This window comes from Strigops habroptila, chromosome Z (assembly GCF_004027225.2).
Source record: "Strigops habroptila isolate Jane chromosome Z, bStrHab1.2.pri, whole genome shotgun sequence".
In the NCBI taxonomy this organism is placed as follows: domain Eukaryota; kingdom Metazoa; phylum Chordata; class Aves; order Psittaciformes; family Psittacidae; genus Strigops; species Strigops habroptila.
Genome location: NC_044302.2, coordinates 67,737,474 through 67,752,196, shown reverse-complemented (window position 1 = coordinate 67,752,196; position 14,723 = coordinate 67,737,474). Strand labels below are relative to the sequence as shown.

The 14,723-nt window shown below is 35.5% G+C and overlaps 1 protein-coding gene across 2 annotated transcripts in view; it reads right to left on the bottom strand.

Annotated features, from left to right (window-relative positions):
• The window catches only part of BNC2 (basonuclin 2), a 333,331-nt gene that overhangs the window by 227,224 nt on the left and 91,384 nt on the right, over nt 1-14,723 (bottom strand). For both annotated transcript variants that reach the window (XM_030470480.1, XM_030470479.1), the window contains exon 2: nt 14,344-14,544. In XM_030470480.1, the coding sequence (XP_030326340.1) occupies nt 14,344-14,544 (201 nt within the window). The remainder of the gene's footprint in view (nt 1-14,343; nt 14,545-14,723) is intronic.

Sequence of the window (14,723 nt, the reverse complement as noted above, 5' to 3'; positions counted from 1 at the left end):
CAAATTCTCCACACAGCTAAATCATGATTTTTTTATAGCAAATAGCAGTATTTGCTTTGATACACCTTTTTTCAGAAAAATGTATTCTCATAGCATTTTTTTTTAGTCAACAAAATTACAACTATCTGTGTAAGTGATTATGCTATAATTGACTAGTATGGAAATTACAGCACTGCAGTAACATCTGGACAACATCTTCACTTCTTAGGACTGCAAGCATTTCATCCAGTTCCTGATATGCCATTTCAAATTCATGCTGGAGCTAGAAGCACTGGCTTCAACAACTTACGAAAACGAATGACCAGATTTAGTACTTTAATCATGACTTTAATAATTACAGCAACCTCTGAGGTTTTACCTTCAGGAACACAAATACTTTCTAGACTACAGCTGTCTAACATGACAATGCTGACTTCTGCCTCATGTTCTGAGTAGTTTTATGATAGTCAATGACTATCAGATGTAAAACCTACTGCAAAGCTCTAGCAGCACTACGTTTCTTACAGAGCTGACCAGCAGCCACATTTCACACCAGTTATGAGGCAGGGACCATGTTTTTCCTATCCATATTACAATAAACTGATTCAAAAACCTACACTGCAATTCAGTTTGCATTTTTTAAAGCCTTACTTTATTTTTTAATATTTTAGACTATGGGGCTTTGTATGCTCTTGGGGCCACAGATGTGTAGATTTCTAGATGCCAGTTTCCATATCTACATTATGGTAGCAGAAGAAAAACAAAATTCTGAATACCAATCTAAAGAAGATAATGGATAAGAGCAATAGAAAAAAAAAAAAAAAAGAACATATTTTATTTGGTACCAGTGACAGTTCTGCAGTTCTTTTCAGTGAGTCCAGAACGCATAAATGGTTTAATGATTAATATTATTTACAATTCAAAATTAGAGTCCTTATCAATCAATTATATACTTAAAAATATAAGTAGAAGCTATGTACACCAGATACCTGAAATAATTACTGATAGTATGACAAAAATCCATTGAAAGTAGTAAAATAAGACACAAGTATTTTTAACGATGATTAAATTATTTATATCTCAGATAATTTTAAGGACTACAGACTTGACTTAGCTACAAGAGAAATACTTCTCATATGGACTACTATGATTTTCTATAGATATGTTCAGACTCTGTGTTATGGTGGTTACATAGACACATTATTCATGTACTCGATTCATTAAAAAAATATTTACAAGGATGCTGTATTATTGTAATGTGGATTTTTTGCATGGAGGCTGGGGTGCATTATGACTCTAATTCAAAAAAAAGAAGAGAAAGGGTTACAGGATTCATAAAAAGCATGTAGACGAGATTCAGACTGGCACACCGTGTGTGATAAAAATCAAATATGGAACATAATGGGACATATGGAAACATATCTTTTGTGCAGGGAAGGATGAATCACAAGTTCACAGCTGGAATTTATGTGGATCCTTATTTAGTGGAGCATCTGTAGCCACTGTTTAGCTACATTCCCACATCAACAACAAAACGATGCCACAGAAGAGAACACATGCATCAAGCTCCAGCTGGTATCTGCACCCACCACTCCTTTCTTTTCCCTGAAGCCACATTTAGTCAGTTTTCTTTTTACAGTTTGTGGGTGTATAAACATGCATATGCAAGTCAGTGGATAGGATCAAAATGCCACACCTGACCACTACTGAGTTTTGCAAGGCATGGGGAGGTGGTATAGAAGGGACAGGTTCAGAAAAAAGCCCAGTCATTTAAAATCAGTCTCATATCTATAGCTTTACTTTATGCATTTTAAGTACTTCATGTACTTTAAGTGTTAGAAAAGTTTTATTTCAGTTTGGTACTGTTAAAGAAGAAATTTGCAGCTTTAAAATGCAAACTGAAAAATCATAGAAAACATGATTTATATAGGTCTGTTTGGAGAAAACCAAATTTCAACTTTGTAATTATAAGACTGCATATCCATAGAATTGCCTTAACATTTTCACACCTGACTTTTAGCTTCTCAGCATTAGCTAAAAAGTGAAGTAAGAATGTGGAGAAAGACGTAATTTCATGTCTAAGCAACTTCCCTGCAAAAGAGAAATTCACATTTAAAAAAATAAATACCAACTGAAGATGTTTAAGGACAGGTTGGTTTGTTTTGAGGATTTGTGATGTTCATTTACTTTTTAAGATCATTACTGTCTGTGCTATGAGTTAAATAATTTCCCTCTACTGTCTTCTGAAAGAATGCATTAATGAAGATATAGATTAATGAATATATATTTTTATGCAAGAATAAAACTGCATTTTGAAGTATGAAAATTCCCAGCACTGAGTTATCAGAGGATTATTTTTTTAAAGAGCTAGTATATACCACACAGTTGTCCTTAAATGTGTAATTAAAGAACAACCTAGATTTTAAAGGTCATACTTCTACAAATATTGCATTATTTGAAACTAGCGTACAAGGCTCTAATCCCTTCCCCAAATTTCAATTCTAAAATATTTCTTCACTTAATATGTATTTTAAACATGCTCATCATGGAACAAGCAAAACATGAATTACCTCTTCCTGAGTAAAGACTGTAGGAAAAGTCCTCAGACCAGTTCTATGAATATAGACTATACTTGTATTGATTTCAGTGAGAACAGGACTGGGCACTTAAAATTGAAATTTTCTATTGTTGTAAAGTACTGTTTATCTACAGAAACCTTTTGTATCAGCAGGAGAGTTTGAGATACTTTGGGTTTGATCTGTAATAGTTTTTGAGGTTGTTACTCTGTCAGTACAAGCTTTCACAATGGAAAAAGTTAGAAATTCTTTTAAATAAATTTTCAGGTAAGTCTGGTGATGTAGGAAAATCTCTAAACCTTTTTAGTGTTGTCTGAACACTTTCCGTGTTCTCAGTTGTCTTCTAAAACCCAGATTTACTTCTCTCCATAGACTGAGAAGCCACTAAGGAAACTAACCTCATTAACAAGAAAATACACCAGTATGTAGCTACTTCAAATTTTCCTCAATGTTTAAGAAAAAGAAAAAAAAACCTGCAACTTTACAGTAAGTACTATGCCAAGTAGCATTTTCTTTGGAATGAGAATTCACTTATCATGAGAGAGATTCTGCGTTTGTCAAGTTCTCGTAAATAACTTATCTTTGAATTGCTAAATACTAAATAAATATTACAGCTCATGCAACCATTTTCATTTTTTAAATATTGATGGGAAGACAATGTCTCCAGAATGTTACATCAAAAGGTAAAAGAAATTACGTATTTCCAAATGGATTAAAATGTTTCAGTTGTCTTTCCTATTTATCCTTCCACAGAAAAATCAGCATCTCAGTAAATTCCAGAGCAATATTTCAGGAGGTCTTGCAAAACAGTGTAATAATATTCCATTTAGATTACTTCTTGTCTTTTGTGTTTAATTTGTGTTCTAGGAAAGGGGGAAACAAAATGGTAAGAAACTGGAAATTATACAAGACAGAGTAACCCATATGCATTTCTCAATGTAAAACAGTGTTTACTATTCAGCTATCATTATTCTAGTAGAAATCCTACATTTTTTAAAAAGTAGAACAGTGATAAGAAGATGTAATAAGTAAAATCTATGATAATGAGATCCCATGTTAGACAGACAGATGCCATACCTTATTTCTATACATGAACAAAAACATATATGGTGAGCTGAAGGGTTTTTTCCTTGCAGAAATAAAGTGACTGATAGCCTCCAGGTTAAAATTTATTTTCCTTTAACAACCTGATCATTCTTTCTCATTTCCTCTCTCTCTCCCCAACCCCCCCCCGGCCCTGAAGTGAACTTCAGCATTGCATTAACAATGGACTGGTGGATAGGAGGATCTATTAAAATGAGTAACTCACTGTGTAAGGTACTTTTCTTGCAGTATGCTCCATCTGCATGAAGCCAATGTTTTGGTGTGCTGTCTGCTGCTGTAACCAGTTCTCTTCCAGATATCAATGAAGCTGTGCATACATTTTATTTTTTTATGCAAATTATAGCTTTGGAGAGGTCATGCCTCAACACCATTGAATTAATAATCAGCCAATCTGTGATATAAAGAACATATTTATAAACATCAATCACCTCTCAGATTATTACATTGTTTGAAGTACATTATAAAAATTGTTAAGTATTGGGCATTTCTTTATGGAATCTGCATAAAGATGCAGCAAAACATATGAATAAATATCTTTTGGGAGAAGCCTTTATAAAGAGCATTTGTCCTGCTATCTTTTAGGACACCAGCCGTTAAAGAGTGAGCTGTTTCATAAAACTATTTGTACAACAATGTTCGAGTTGAGTTACACTTGAGAGATACAGTAATTTAGAAAACAGATTTTTGTTTAAAGCTTTAAATACTGAAAAAACCCCACCCCAGCCCAAACCCTGAAAAAAATCCACGAATAAACCACATTATTTAATCCTGAACAGAAAATAGAATTCTTATAATCTATAGCACAAATGATGGAGTTCTTACACAGCTGTTAGGTTTTTCTTGGTTTAGAAACAGTAAGCCAGAAGTTGGGTTTGCTTTTCATACCTGCTTTCCACAGCCCTTTCTTCCGTGCATTGTAATTTAAAAGAAAAACTAATATTAGATAAAGCAACACATAATTTGACAGCCTACCAGTTAAATTCTGACAGGGTCAATAAAGTGAGAGCTTGCAGGAGTCCCAGATGAGGAACACTTTCATGAATGCCTCCATTGTGTAAACTCTCCGTATATCCTGCCTGCAAATGACAGTCATATGCCACCAGCTGCAGGAGGCATTCCAGCAATGTCAACTGCTGTGGGGCATTAAAGCAGGGTAGACGAGTTGGTACTTCTTTATATTTTCCCCTGGCTAAAGCAAGGGCTGTCACGCTTAACTCATTTAAGTGTTATTTTTCTAAAGACTAAGGTGTTTATTTAGAAATGTAAAAAAATATATAATTAAAGCCTTGCTAATGGAGCTCCTCATTTTAATAGTAGTTTTATTATATAAATCCAGCTGGAAGTAATTATTTTTTTTTCCTTGCATATACTTCATCAGTTTGTACCTCTCTCCTCCCCAAGACATCTATTTCAGATATTCTTATCAATTTACGTATTTTAAGAAGTAAACTGTCCAGGGAAAAAACAGCCACTAAAAGTTACGATAGGAAATATGAAAACCCCAACGTCCACTACTCAGAAATACAATTGCTACCACTTCTGAGGAGATTGTTTTCCATAAAATTTAAGTTTTTGAGAATTCCTGCAAGAACAAAAGGCCTTGGCACTTTTCTAATTACAAACTAAATCTGAACACTGTGATACAGGCTTGTGGTTTTAGTTGTTTTTAAGCAACTCACTCATGTCCAAGCTGATTATTTTTTGTCTAGAAAGTCTGTAGGGGAAAAAAAAAAAAAAAAAAAAGTGTTCAAGCATCCTATGAGTTTAATTTTCTGATTTTTCTTGATATTTATTTTGTCAAATAAACACAAAGCTCATATTTGAGATACAGGAATACAAATATACTGAGGGCTCCTTTTTAAATACTAGCCATGCCTTGGTTAAGAAATTGTACGAAGTACAGATCAAATTGAGATGCTTTTCAGCACCTTCCATGTGATAAGCCAGGGCATCACACATTTTTATCATGTTCCTGAATACAGGCACACTGAACTACGAAACACTGAACCCTTTGCATGTCAGCACCTACATTCAGCCATGATTGGAAGGGATGCTTCTCCTCTCTGCTCCTCATCTTTTCCCACAGTCTCTTATAATCAAGATTGTTTTAATTATTAAATTACTACCAAGAAGAGTTTTTCTTTTCATACGTGTTCAGATCTATCTATCTATCTATCTATCTATCTATCTATCTATCTATCTACAGAACAAGAAAAACCGTAGGGTGAGAAAAACTGTAGGGTAAGAAAAACTGTAGGGTAAGAAAAATGAGAAAGGGCATAAATAAATAAAGGACATCAATAATGATCTACCATAAAATGACATTTTGCCATTGTACTTCCGCAGGAGCCGTAACATCTCACAAGACATCCCTCTGAAAGCAGCAATAAAACTGCAGTACAGTACACAAGGTCTTGTATTCTGTGCAGGCAAAGGGCAATGAATATGCTAAAAGGAAATCAATCTGCATAAAAAGATCTGACAATAACATCTTCAGGTTTGTTTGGGGTTTTTATATGATTTTTTCCTTAACAAGAAAACAAAGAATATAGAACACTTTTGGAAGCCAAATTTTTATGTAAATGAGAAAAATCACTTTCAAAATGCTACTTTATTGATTAAATTACCTTTTATCATACTGTTGGTACTTTTCCCATGGAAAAGTAGGCAATTCTACTTAGCAAGGAGTCTTGTAAACACTTCTTCAATTTAATTTCATTTTGAATTACACTGCCCAAATTTAATTTTGAGATATCTGGTTCAAAAAATTCAAAACTTCAGAGGCAAACTGGAAGCAATATAATTTTGCACTGTCTTTCCAGGGTAACCCATGAAAAACTGAGCTTTCAGTAACTTATCCATAAAATAATACAAAAGCCCATAATGTGTAAAAGCTCAGACCTGACCAGAGACTTTTAACAGAGAACATGGTTTAATTTCTGGACTGTGATAAAACAGGAAGCCATGTTTAGACTGCATTTAAGAAAATGAACTACCTTTTTTTTTTTCCTAAATGATGTTCATCTCCTTAGCGTCTAAATAACATGAAAGATTTAAATACACAAGAGCGACTTTCTTTACCACTGTGCCACTTGCAAAATACCCGCACATTTAGCTTCATGAAAGTGACATATGTATAGGAGGCTTAGAGAATTGAGCTCCTAGTTACAGCTCACTCTGAAGGCTAATACACTGCTGTCTGTAATTCTGAACCTAAACTATATGCTGTTCTTGATGCATGACAGGGCCTCCAATGACATGAATGGAAAACACATGCTTGGATCACAGTAAGGATATGATCCTTTCTATTCTATTTTCCTCTCACTGGTACACACCAAATGTTGAACTGTTCATCTGAAGAGAACTACATTGTATGACATTTTCATTCAAATTGTTCAAAGCCAGAAGTATTGTGTTTTACAGTTACCGATGCTTAAGAAACACACTATGGAATGCAGAGAATCAGGTAATCTTTCTCCTTCCTGGAATTCTTGTTAAATAAAGTTTAAAGAGAACCACCACAAATAAATGAATTGTGTTCATCAGGTGTGTCTTACTGTTCCTTAAGTTGTTAAAATTACTGAGAAAAGGAAGAGCAATTAAAGCTCTTTTCAACATTAGTTGCAGTAGGTACCACAAAAAATCAGAGACATTCACCATGCAATTGCATTTCTTTTATAAGGGGCATATTCCAAAACGCACAGGTAGGCAGAGTGCAGCATGGATATCTACTCATGTATCTATGTTGTGGTCCATTTCCAAATAAACATCATCTCAAATATCCAAGAAAGTTTACCTGCCAGTGACAATACCTTTCAGCTTTAATGACAACCCCAGTTCTCACTTTCTGTAAAGCTTCTTAAAGTATCACTTATCATTCACTTCATAAGAAAAGCTTGCTGACTTCTGTGTTGTGCACAGAATGAATGGCAGGATCGTAATTGTGTCATTTTTATTTCTGAGCTCCCATGCCCTGTAAGTGGCAGATGACACTCTCTCCTTTCCTTTGCACAAGTGCACAGATACGCATCATTGGTAGAGGACAGGGATGCAATGGCTTCCCGAGAGAGTCAGAATAGCATCAATGGTACATTGTTGGCAAGTTCACACTGATCAAAGCAATTCTGATCTGCTCGCCTCCCACCCCCCGCAAGAGATGGCCTCTCTATGACAAAATGTTATGTGACACAGCCATACAAGTGGCACTGTTTTCTTTGTCAGTGAAGGAAAATCATTTAGAAAACAGTTGTCAAGTATTTCAAGTAAGGGAAAGGAGGCATTAGTGCATTACTATAATGAATGGGGTGAGCAGTAACAAAGCAACAGATGCCTGTCCATAGGCTGATGTACAGTCTCTTTGGACATTTGTTAGACAGACTGATGTTAAGCTAAAGAATGCATTTTGACTTATTGAAAAACTGTATATAAACACACAGACTTTCACTTAATGAAAAATGCTTTTTGAGTTTACCCCTTTTTACAGGCGGGCTGGGCAAAAAATAAATCCCTTAATTACAGTTCATCTAGATGCTGAAATTTTGTCATTATGCTCTCTGAATTGTAGTAAAAAGCTGCATTAGTGATTATCTTTCTGAACTAAAAGATTAAGAGACAGCAACAATGGAATTCTCCCTTCCTCTCTCTTCTCTGTTTCAGCCTTCCCTTTCTTGAGCCAGTATGATTCATCACCTCCTGGGTATACTAGGAGCCCCAAGTTTGGAAATTCTTCTGAACTGCAAAGAACCATTAGTCTACAAGGCAAATCCTTTTACAAAAGCACAAGCACTATTGTTTGAGAAAAATAACTGAGCAAAGCAAGCTATACACAGCGTATGTTTTGAGCATTCCTAGTAAAAAGTAAAAGCCCTTTAAAGCTTTTGTTCTGATTGTACTTTATGGCGGCAGTTCTGTATCAGTGAACAGTGTGTTCCTTTGCAATCAGCACAGTGTCACAATGACCTGGCAAACGCGAATACTTTCACTATCACTACAGTCCTTGCAATCTTGACTCAGCTGTGACCCGTTCACTTTTGCCCCAACTTCACTAAGATGCCTTACTCAGCATCTAATTAGTTAGGGAAGATTTGCCTTGGCTCTTAACCCTGACATAAGAGCAGGAGACTCTGCTGCTGTTATGTACCAAATCTGTTCTGTCATTACATTAATCAAATCCCTATAAAACTATACATGCATAAGTAACTACTAAAATACAAAGTAGAAAAATAGAAAATAGAAAAACTATACATTTAAAAATGTTAAACACTACTGCTTATTGCACAATATATTTGAGCAGCATGTGCTTTAATACATGTTTCAGTGCTTCATGCAGATTTTACAATTTTGTGCATACATATCTCAAAGTTAAGCAAAGATCTGACAGTGTTCTTAGCACATCATCAACTAAAATATACAACGGCACAAAAATGTTCAAACACTGTATGTATATATGTGCAAGATTAATATATATACAGAGGAATGGGAAACATTTTCCTATGTTTTAGTTCTCCTGCAAATACTGAACACAGTATGAGAAACTATTGAGCAAGGGTTTTTATTTTTAATCAGGTATCACGTACATATCCATGCATCTATCACTGCATGTACTTGTGTGTCTAGTGCTATATGCCCTACAAAACATCCTGCGCTTTTGTCATGTACAATATGTTCTAACGCTTCTATTCTGGGGCACATCAGAAGCAGAACAAAATTCTTGATGCAAACATTTTTAATTTTCTAAAAGGACATTAACCATTACAGGTCTAAACCACGCTTCACTAAAATACCAAAAGTAAAGCAAATGTCTGAAATGAGACAGCGTAACCTGATAAAGCTTCTGAATTCACACTAGCACATGGACTTATTCATGAACAACAACAACAACAAAAAAAAAATCTCAATCCCACCTGGGGTTAGCTAATCTTTAAAATGGTGTGATAAAAATATATATATTAAATAAAATTATTATATTTGCTAATGCTTACTGACAAAGCCAATTGTTAACTACCATATACTACAAAATGCATTTTACCAATATTAATCTTTCTCCCAAAATATTCATAATAAATTGATGTATGGAATTATAGCCTGTTGTTGAATTAAGTTTTACTCTTTTTTGCATGCAAACGTATATTAAAAGAATAGTTACATGCTACAGTAAAACAGTTAATTAAAACTGCATACAACCTCTATGACCAGCAGTACAGGAACATTTAAGAAGCTTCTATGTTCCATCACCACATTCCTATTTTTAAATACTGGTTCAATAAACAGTTTATGTGCCTATGCCTACAATAGTGTTAGGAACTATCAGACTGACGAATCTGTATTCGTCATCATTGTATGAGTACATCTCAAAAGAAGCAGTGCACATTGTATACAGTTTAATAATTCTAGCACTATTAATGTATACTCCACATATTGTAAGTATTATTTAGTTTTCCTTGGAATAAGCATGCATTTATGCAAGGAAAAAAAAAGCTGAATTTACTGTACCATATCTCTCGTGAACAGATGCATCTATATTAATACATATCATTGATTTAATTTTTAGTTTTCTTGGCTTCCCACTCACCTATCTAGAAGTGATTTCTCTGGTGATAACTAACACATCATGCTAATGAGAGAATCTAATGTACAATAGAGAAATGTCACTACTAATAATATTTGCATGAAGTTAAATAAAGCAACTGTAAGAGAATGTCAGACAGTTGTTCTTTAATAAGATACAGTTACACAATGAAATTATGTTGTTAATTTTGTTACATCATTGAGTGAATCCTAAATTACTATATAATGACGCACAGATCCATTTATAATTCTGATATACTGCTTTTTCACTCTCACATTAAAAAAAGCTTCTGGAAAGCCTTTTTATCTGAAATGGATTAAACATACTTCTTTCTTCACAAAAAGGTACATGGCTTTGGCATTTTGCATCACTGTGGGTTACAACAATCTCTCTTACAGTCTCATTTCTGAAATGACTTAGAAGTATTTTAGAACATTACAGCCCTTAAGGTAATGGATGAAGAAAAATTATATTTCTTATTCTGAGAAACACACAAAATATTTATGAAAGCAGACAATCACAAAAGCCTGCTTTTTTTTAGTCAATCAAATCCAGACCTTCTTTTCTGTTGTTAACAACTCCTTGCCAGAACTAGAATGGGCAATGGGTGCCCTGGACTTAACCAGATGAGCATGGAAGAGAAGCCAAGGGTTTCTGCTCATTCTTGACCTGTCACTGATCAAAGTAACCCAAAGAAGCACTCCTTTTTGAAAGTTAAGATTTATGCCCTTTGAGGTTATCAGACATTCTTCTGTATACAGACTTGGATGACCCCTTTCAAGCAAATCACATACTTTTACATAGACAAAAGGTGCATAGGCAGAACAACGCAGTCAAGTGGCCATGTCATAAACTCCTCACAGGTAATTTAGGAGACTATTCCTCCTCTTCTTTCACTCCACCAAAATCTAAATTTGCTCTGGAATGTGGAGATGCCACTTTTTTGCACATCCACTCTCTAAGAAAATAAATCAAAAATAAATACGATCATACTTGCTTTAATAGCCCAAACCTGTACAATCAGTTCTAATTTTTCTGAGACACACAGAGTTCCTTGTCCTAATGAAGTAGGTTTTCCTTTTGTTCTGAGAAAAGTTATTCATTCCTATAGTATGCAAATAACAGTGCAGTGTGAGTTGAGAGGTAAGAGGAGGGAGGGATCGCAAGGTTTTGTTTTGTTCTAAATCATTCTTCTTGCCATGCTCCAATCTCTGCACTAAAAATCTGCTTGAGAGTAAGTTACAACTCCAACGAAAACCGATGGGGATCCGGGTTTGTTTGCTTCTAAAAAACATGTGGAAAGCTGGCATTATACTTAGAAATTTTAAAAAGAAATGTCTCTAGCATTACTATGTATAGCTGGAAAAGTTTCATTAAACAGTTCTTTCAAACCATGCCAAACTTTCCTTGCAAGTTACATATATCTCATAACTTCATGTTACTTGTACTAATGAAAACAATTTTTCTTAAAGCACAGGAAAAAATTTAAAAATACTTACATTTCCAGAAGATGGATTAAAATAAGTAACTTAAAAATGGATAAAAATAGGTAACAGAAAACAATAATCAAAATTTTAGTGATTTAGAAAGACATATTGGCACTTGGACACAAATTTGCAGCTGCACTTGCACACAGTCTGTGCTTGTAGTTTGCACAAGCTAGCAAGTTGTAACAGCCCTAACAAATCAGAAATAGAATACAAAAAACTAAACAGGAGAGAAATGCATTTAGCAAAATAACTTCCCCTCATTTTAAAAGCATGATAAAAGCATATTTGGACCGAATATGTTTAGCACATGATAAACAAACAAACAAAATATGACAAGGAGATTAACACAGTACACAAATATGTTAAGTACGGACTTTTAAAAAATAAATCTGTTCGACATTACCACCTTTGCAGTGCTACTGTGTGTGTGTTCCAATGGAAGGATACATACTGATGCAGCAAACACCACACATTTAGTCATTTAGTACATTACTTCTCTCCTTCTGCACAGAATACAACATGACCACGCATGTTCAGTGATGTACAAATCCAGTTAATACTCAAGAATAAGTACATTTAAAATATTATTAAAAAAAAAAAAAGAAAAAAGAAAAAAAAGAAAATAGAAACCAAACAGCCTAGCTTACATGCATAAATGTTTGGCTTGGTCTAATGAGCTAGTTGTCTCAGATTATTTGACCCCCTTACACATTGTGATGCTCTTTTATTTAGTTTTGTTTCTTTTCTTTGTCAGTGTTGAATATTTCCTAGTATTCCAGAAACCACAGAGGCTAAATCTGTTGAAAAAGGTCTAATACTAAACAGGCAATCTAACACTATCTATGTGGTTCAATTGTCATTTATCAATTGATCGTTATCTGGAAGTAGTTATGTTAACTCTTTTGTAGCTGAAACGGAAAGAACGTTTTCTCCACCCCAAAAATTTAATCTCACTTCTTACTGAAAAAATACAGCGGGTAATTTGAATAACTGTTTCCATGCTATTGCTCAATATCAGTACAACCAAATATGTTACATATCACAAACATGCATACAGCTGATAAGGCTTGTAAGCACTGCAGTAGCAGTTCACACTTCCTAGTGCCAAGCAGTGTATTTGAAATGTTCATCTCTACCAGGAAATGAACTTTTTTACTTTCAAGAATGGGAAATTGAACAGAGTTCCTTATTTGCCTTATGTTGATTACATTCTATACCAGCATACTGTATCAGCAGTAATCAGGGTCCCTCTACAGGATATATCAAAATATTCCTTATTCAAATGCTTTCATCCTGTCCTGAGCTGTACTGCTTAAACTGTCATGCACCAAAAACTGCTATTGGTTATTAACTATCTACTTTGGATTTTCAGTTGGCTTTAAAGTTTTTTTAATTAAATTAGCATTTTATGGCCAATATTCAGGCATGCTTTGTTACTATAAACTATAAAAACCTTATTACTTTCCCTCTCTTTTCTTACAGTACAATGCCTCTCAGGTAAATGAGTTCATTCATCTTATGTCCGACATTAAATAAAAGTAATGTTAACATACAAATCATTTACTAACTCCTCTTTTGGCTAACACAAATATTTCAATTATTATCAGCCAGTGTCAGATCATGATTGGAAACTAGTTTTCAGAAAGGCAAAACATCCCCTGGTAGGGAGTCACCCTGCTAAAAACCTCCAGGTTGAACTTCCCTCCCCTGCTTGAGCCCCGTCCAAGCTGAAAAGTTTCTCCCTCTTTTTTTCCCTTTTCTTTTTTCCCTCTCACACACACCCCGCATCCCCCCCAACTCAGAAGAGCCAAGCAATTGTGCAAGATTAGCTATAACACACAGGGCGCGTATCACCAAGTGCATGGTACAGAGACACTGGCTCCTGTGATTAATTATCAGTTATTACTGGCCTTGCAGTAACATTTTCACTTTCCCGTCAGAACCGGCATACCAAGCTGCCTTAAACGCGGCCCCCGGTGAAGGAGCAGCTCTGGGGAGGACGCCAAGGCAGAGCTCCGCAGAGAGGGGGGAGATGGAGAGAGAGGGAGCGGGAGCAGAGAGGGACCGGAGGACTGAAACCGTCTCCTCTAACGACCCTCAGCTCCGTGCTGGCAGCAGCTCCAGCAGGACAGCTCGCTGATCCTTCCCTCTGAATAAAACTGTGTTCTGCCACATGAAGTCAATTACGCCATTCTGAGGGGCCCCCTAAATTTAGTATCAGTTTGATTTGGGGGCTTATATACCCAGGAAGAAAGAAAGGAGTTTTGCTGGGATAGCAGATACTTTTATTTATGGGACGGGGGAGAGCAAGGGGAAAAAGACTGGAACAAAACAAAAGCAAACAAAGAAAGAAAAACAGTGTTACTACGAGCACAGCTCTATTTGGAAACTTTAAAACAAATGCCCTGATTTTACTTAAAGCTTTAATATTTTTTCCTGTTTTAAAAAGGAGCCCTTAGGGAAGCAATGAAGTAACCATGCACATTCCAATGACATAGTTATGACAGTTCAGAGGCTAACTATGTAGTGATGAATGAAACAAAAATGAAACGTGGAAAGAAAGAGAAAAAGAGGGGGGAAAAAGAGCACAAAATGCCATGTTTCAAAATAAACAAAAGTAACATACCTGTTGGGACATTCTGAATAAGAGGTTAGTGTCAGTGTTCTGCCATGTCCCCATGAAACCAGAGTCGGTCGCTGCCGTTCTTGTTCCGAACTGCATGGAGTTGTCAGTGCAGGAGTCTCTTAAAGTCAAGTCTCTTGCCCTCTTTCGCTCTCTGTGTCTCTGTGTGTGTCTGTCTCTCACATCCACTTCTGCCTCTTCTGACTGAAAAGTGAAGGTGGATTTTTGAGCCTCTTGGCAGCCAGTAGCAGGAGTGTAGTGTAGTTAAGAAGCTAGCTGCACTGTGCGTTTCATTTGGGAAGGGGGGGATTCAGGGGAGAGGGTCAGAGCTTCTTTCGCACCTTCAGCAGAGAGACCCCTATCATTTATGCATAGATTGTGAC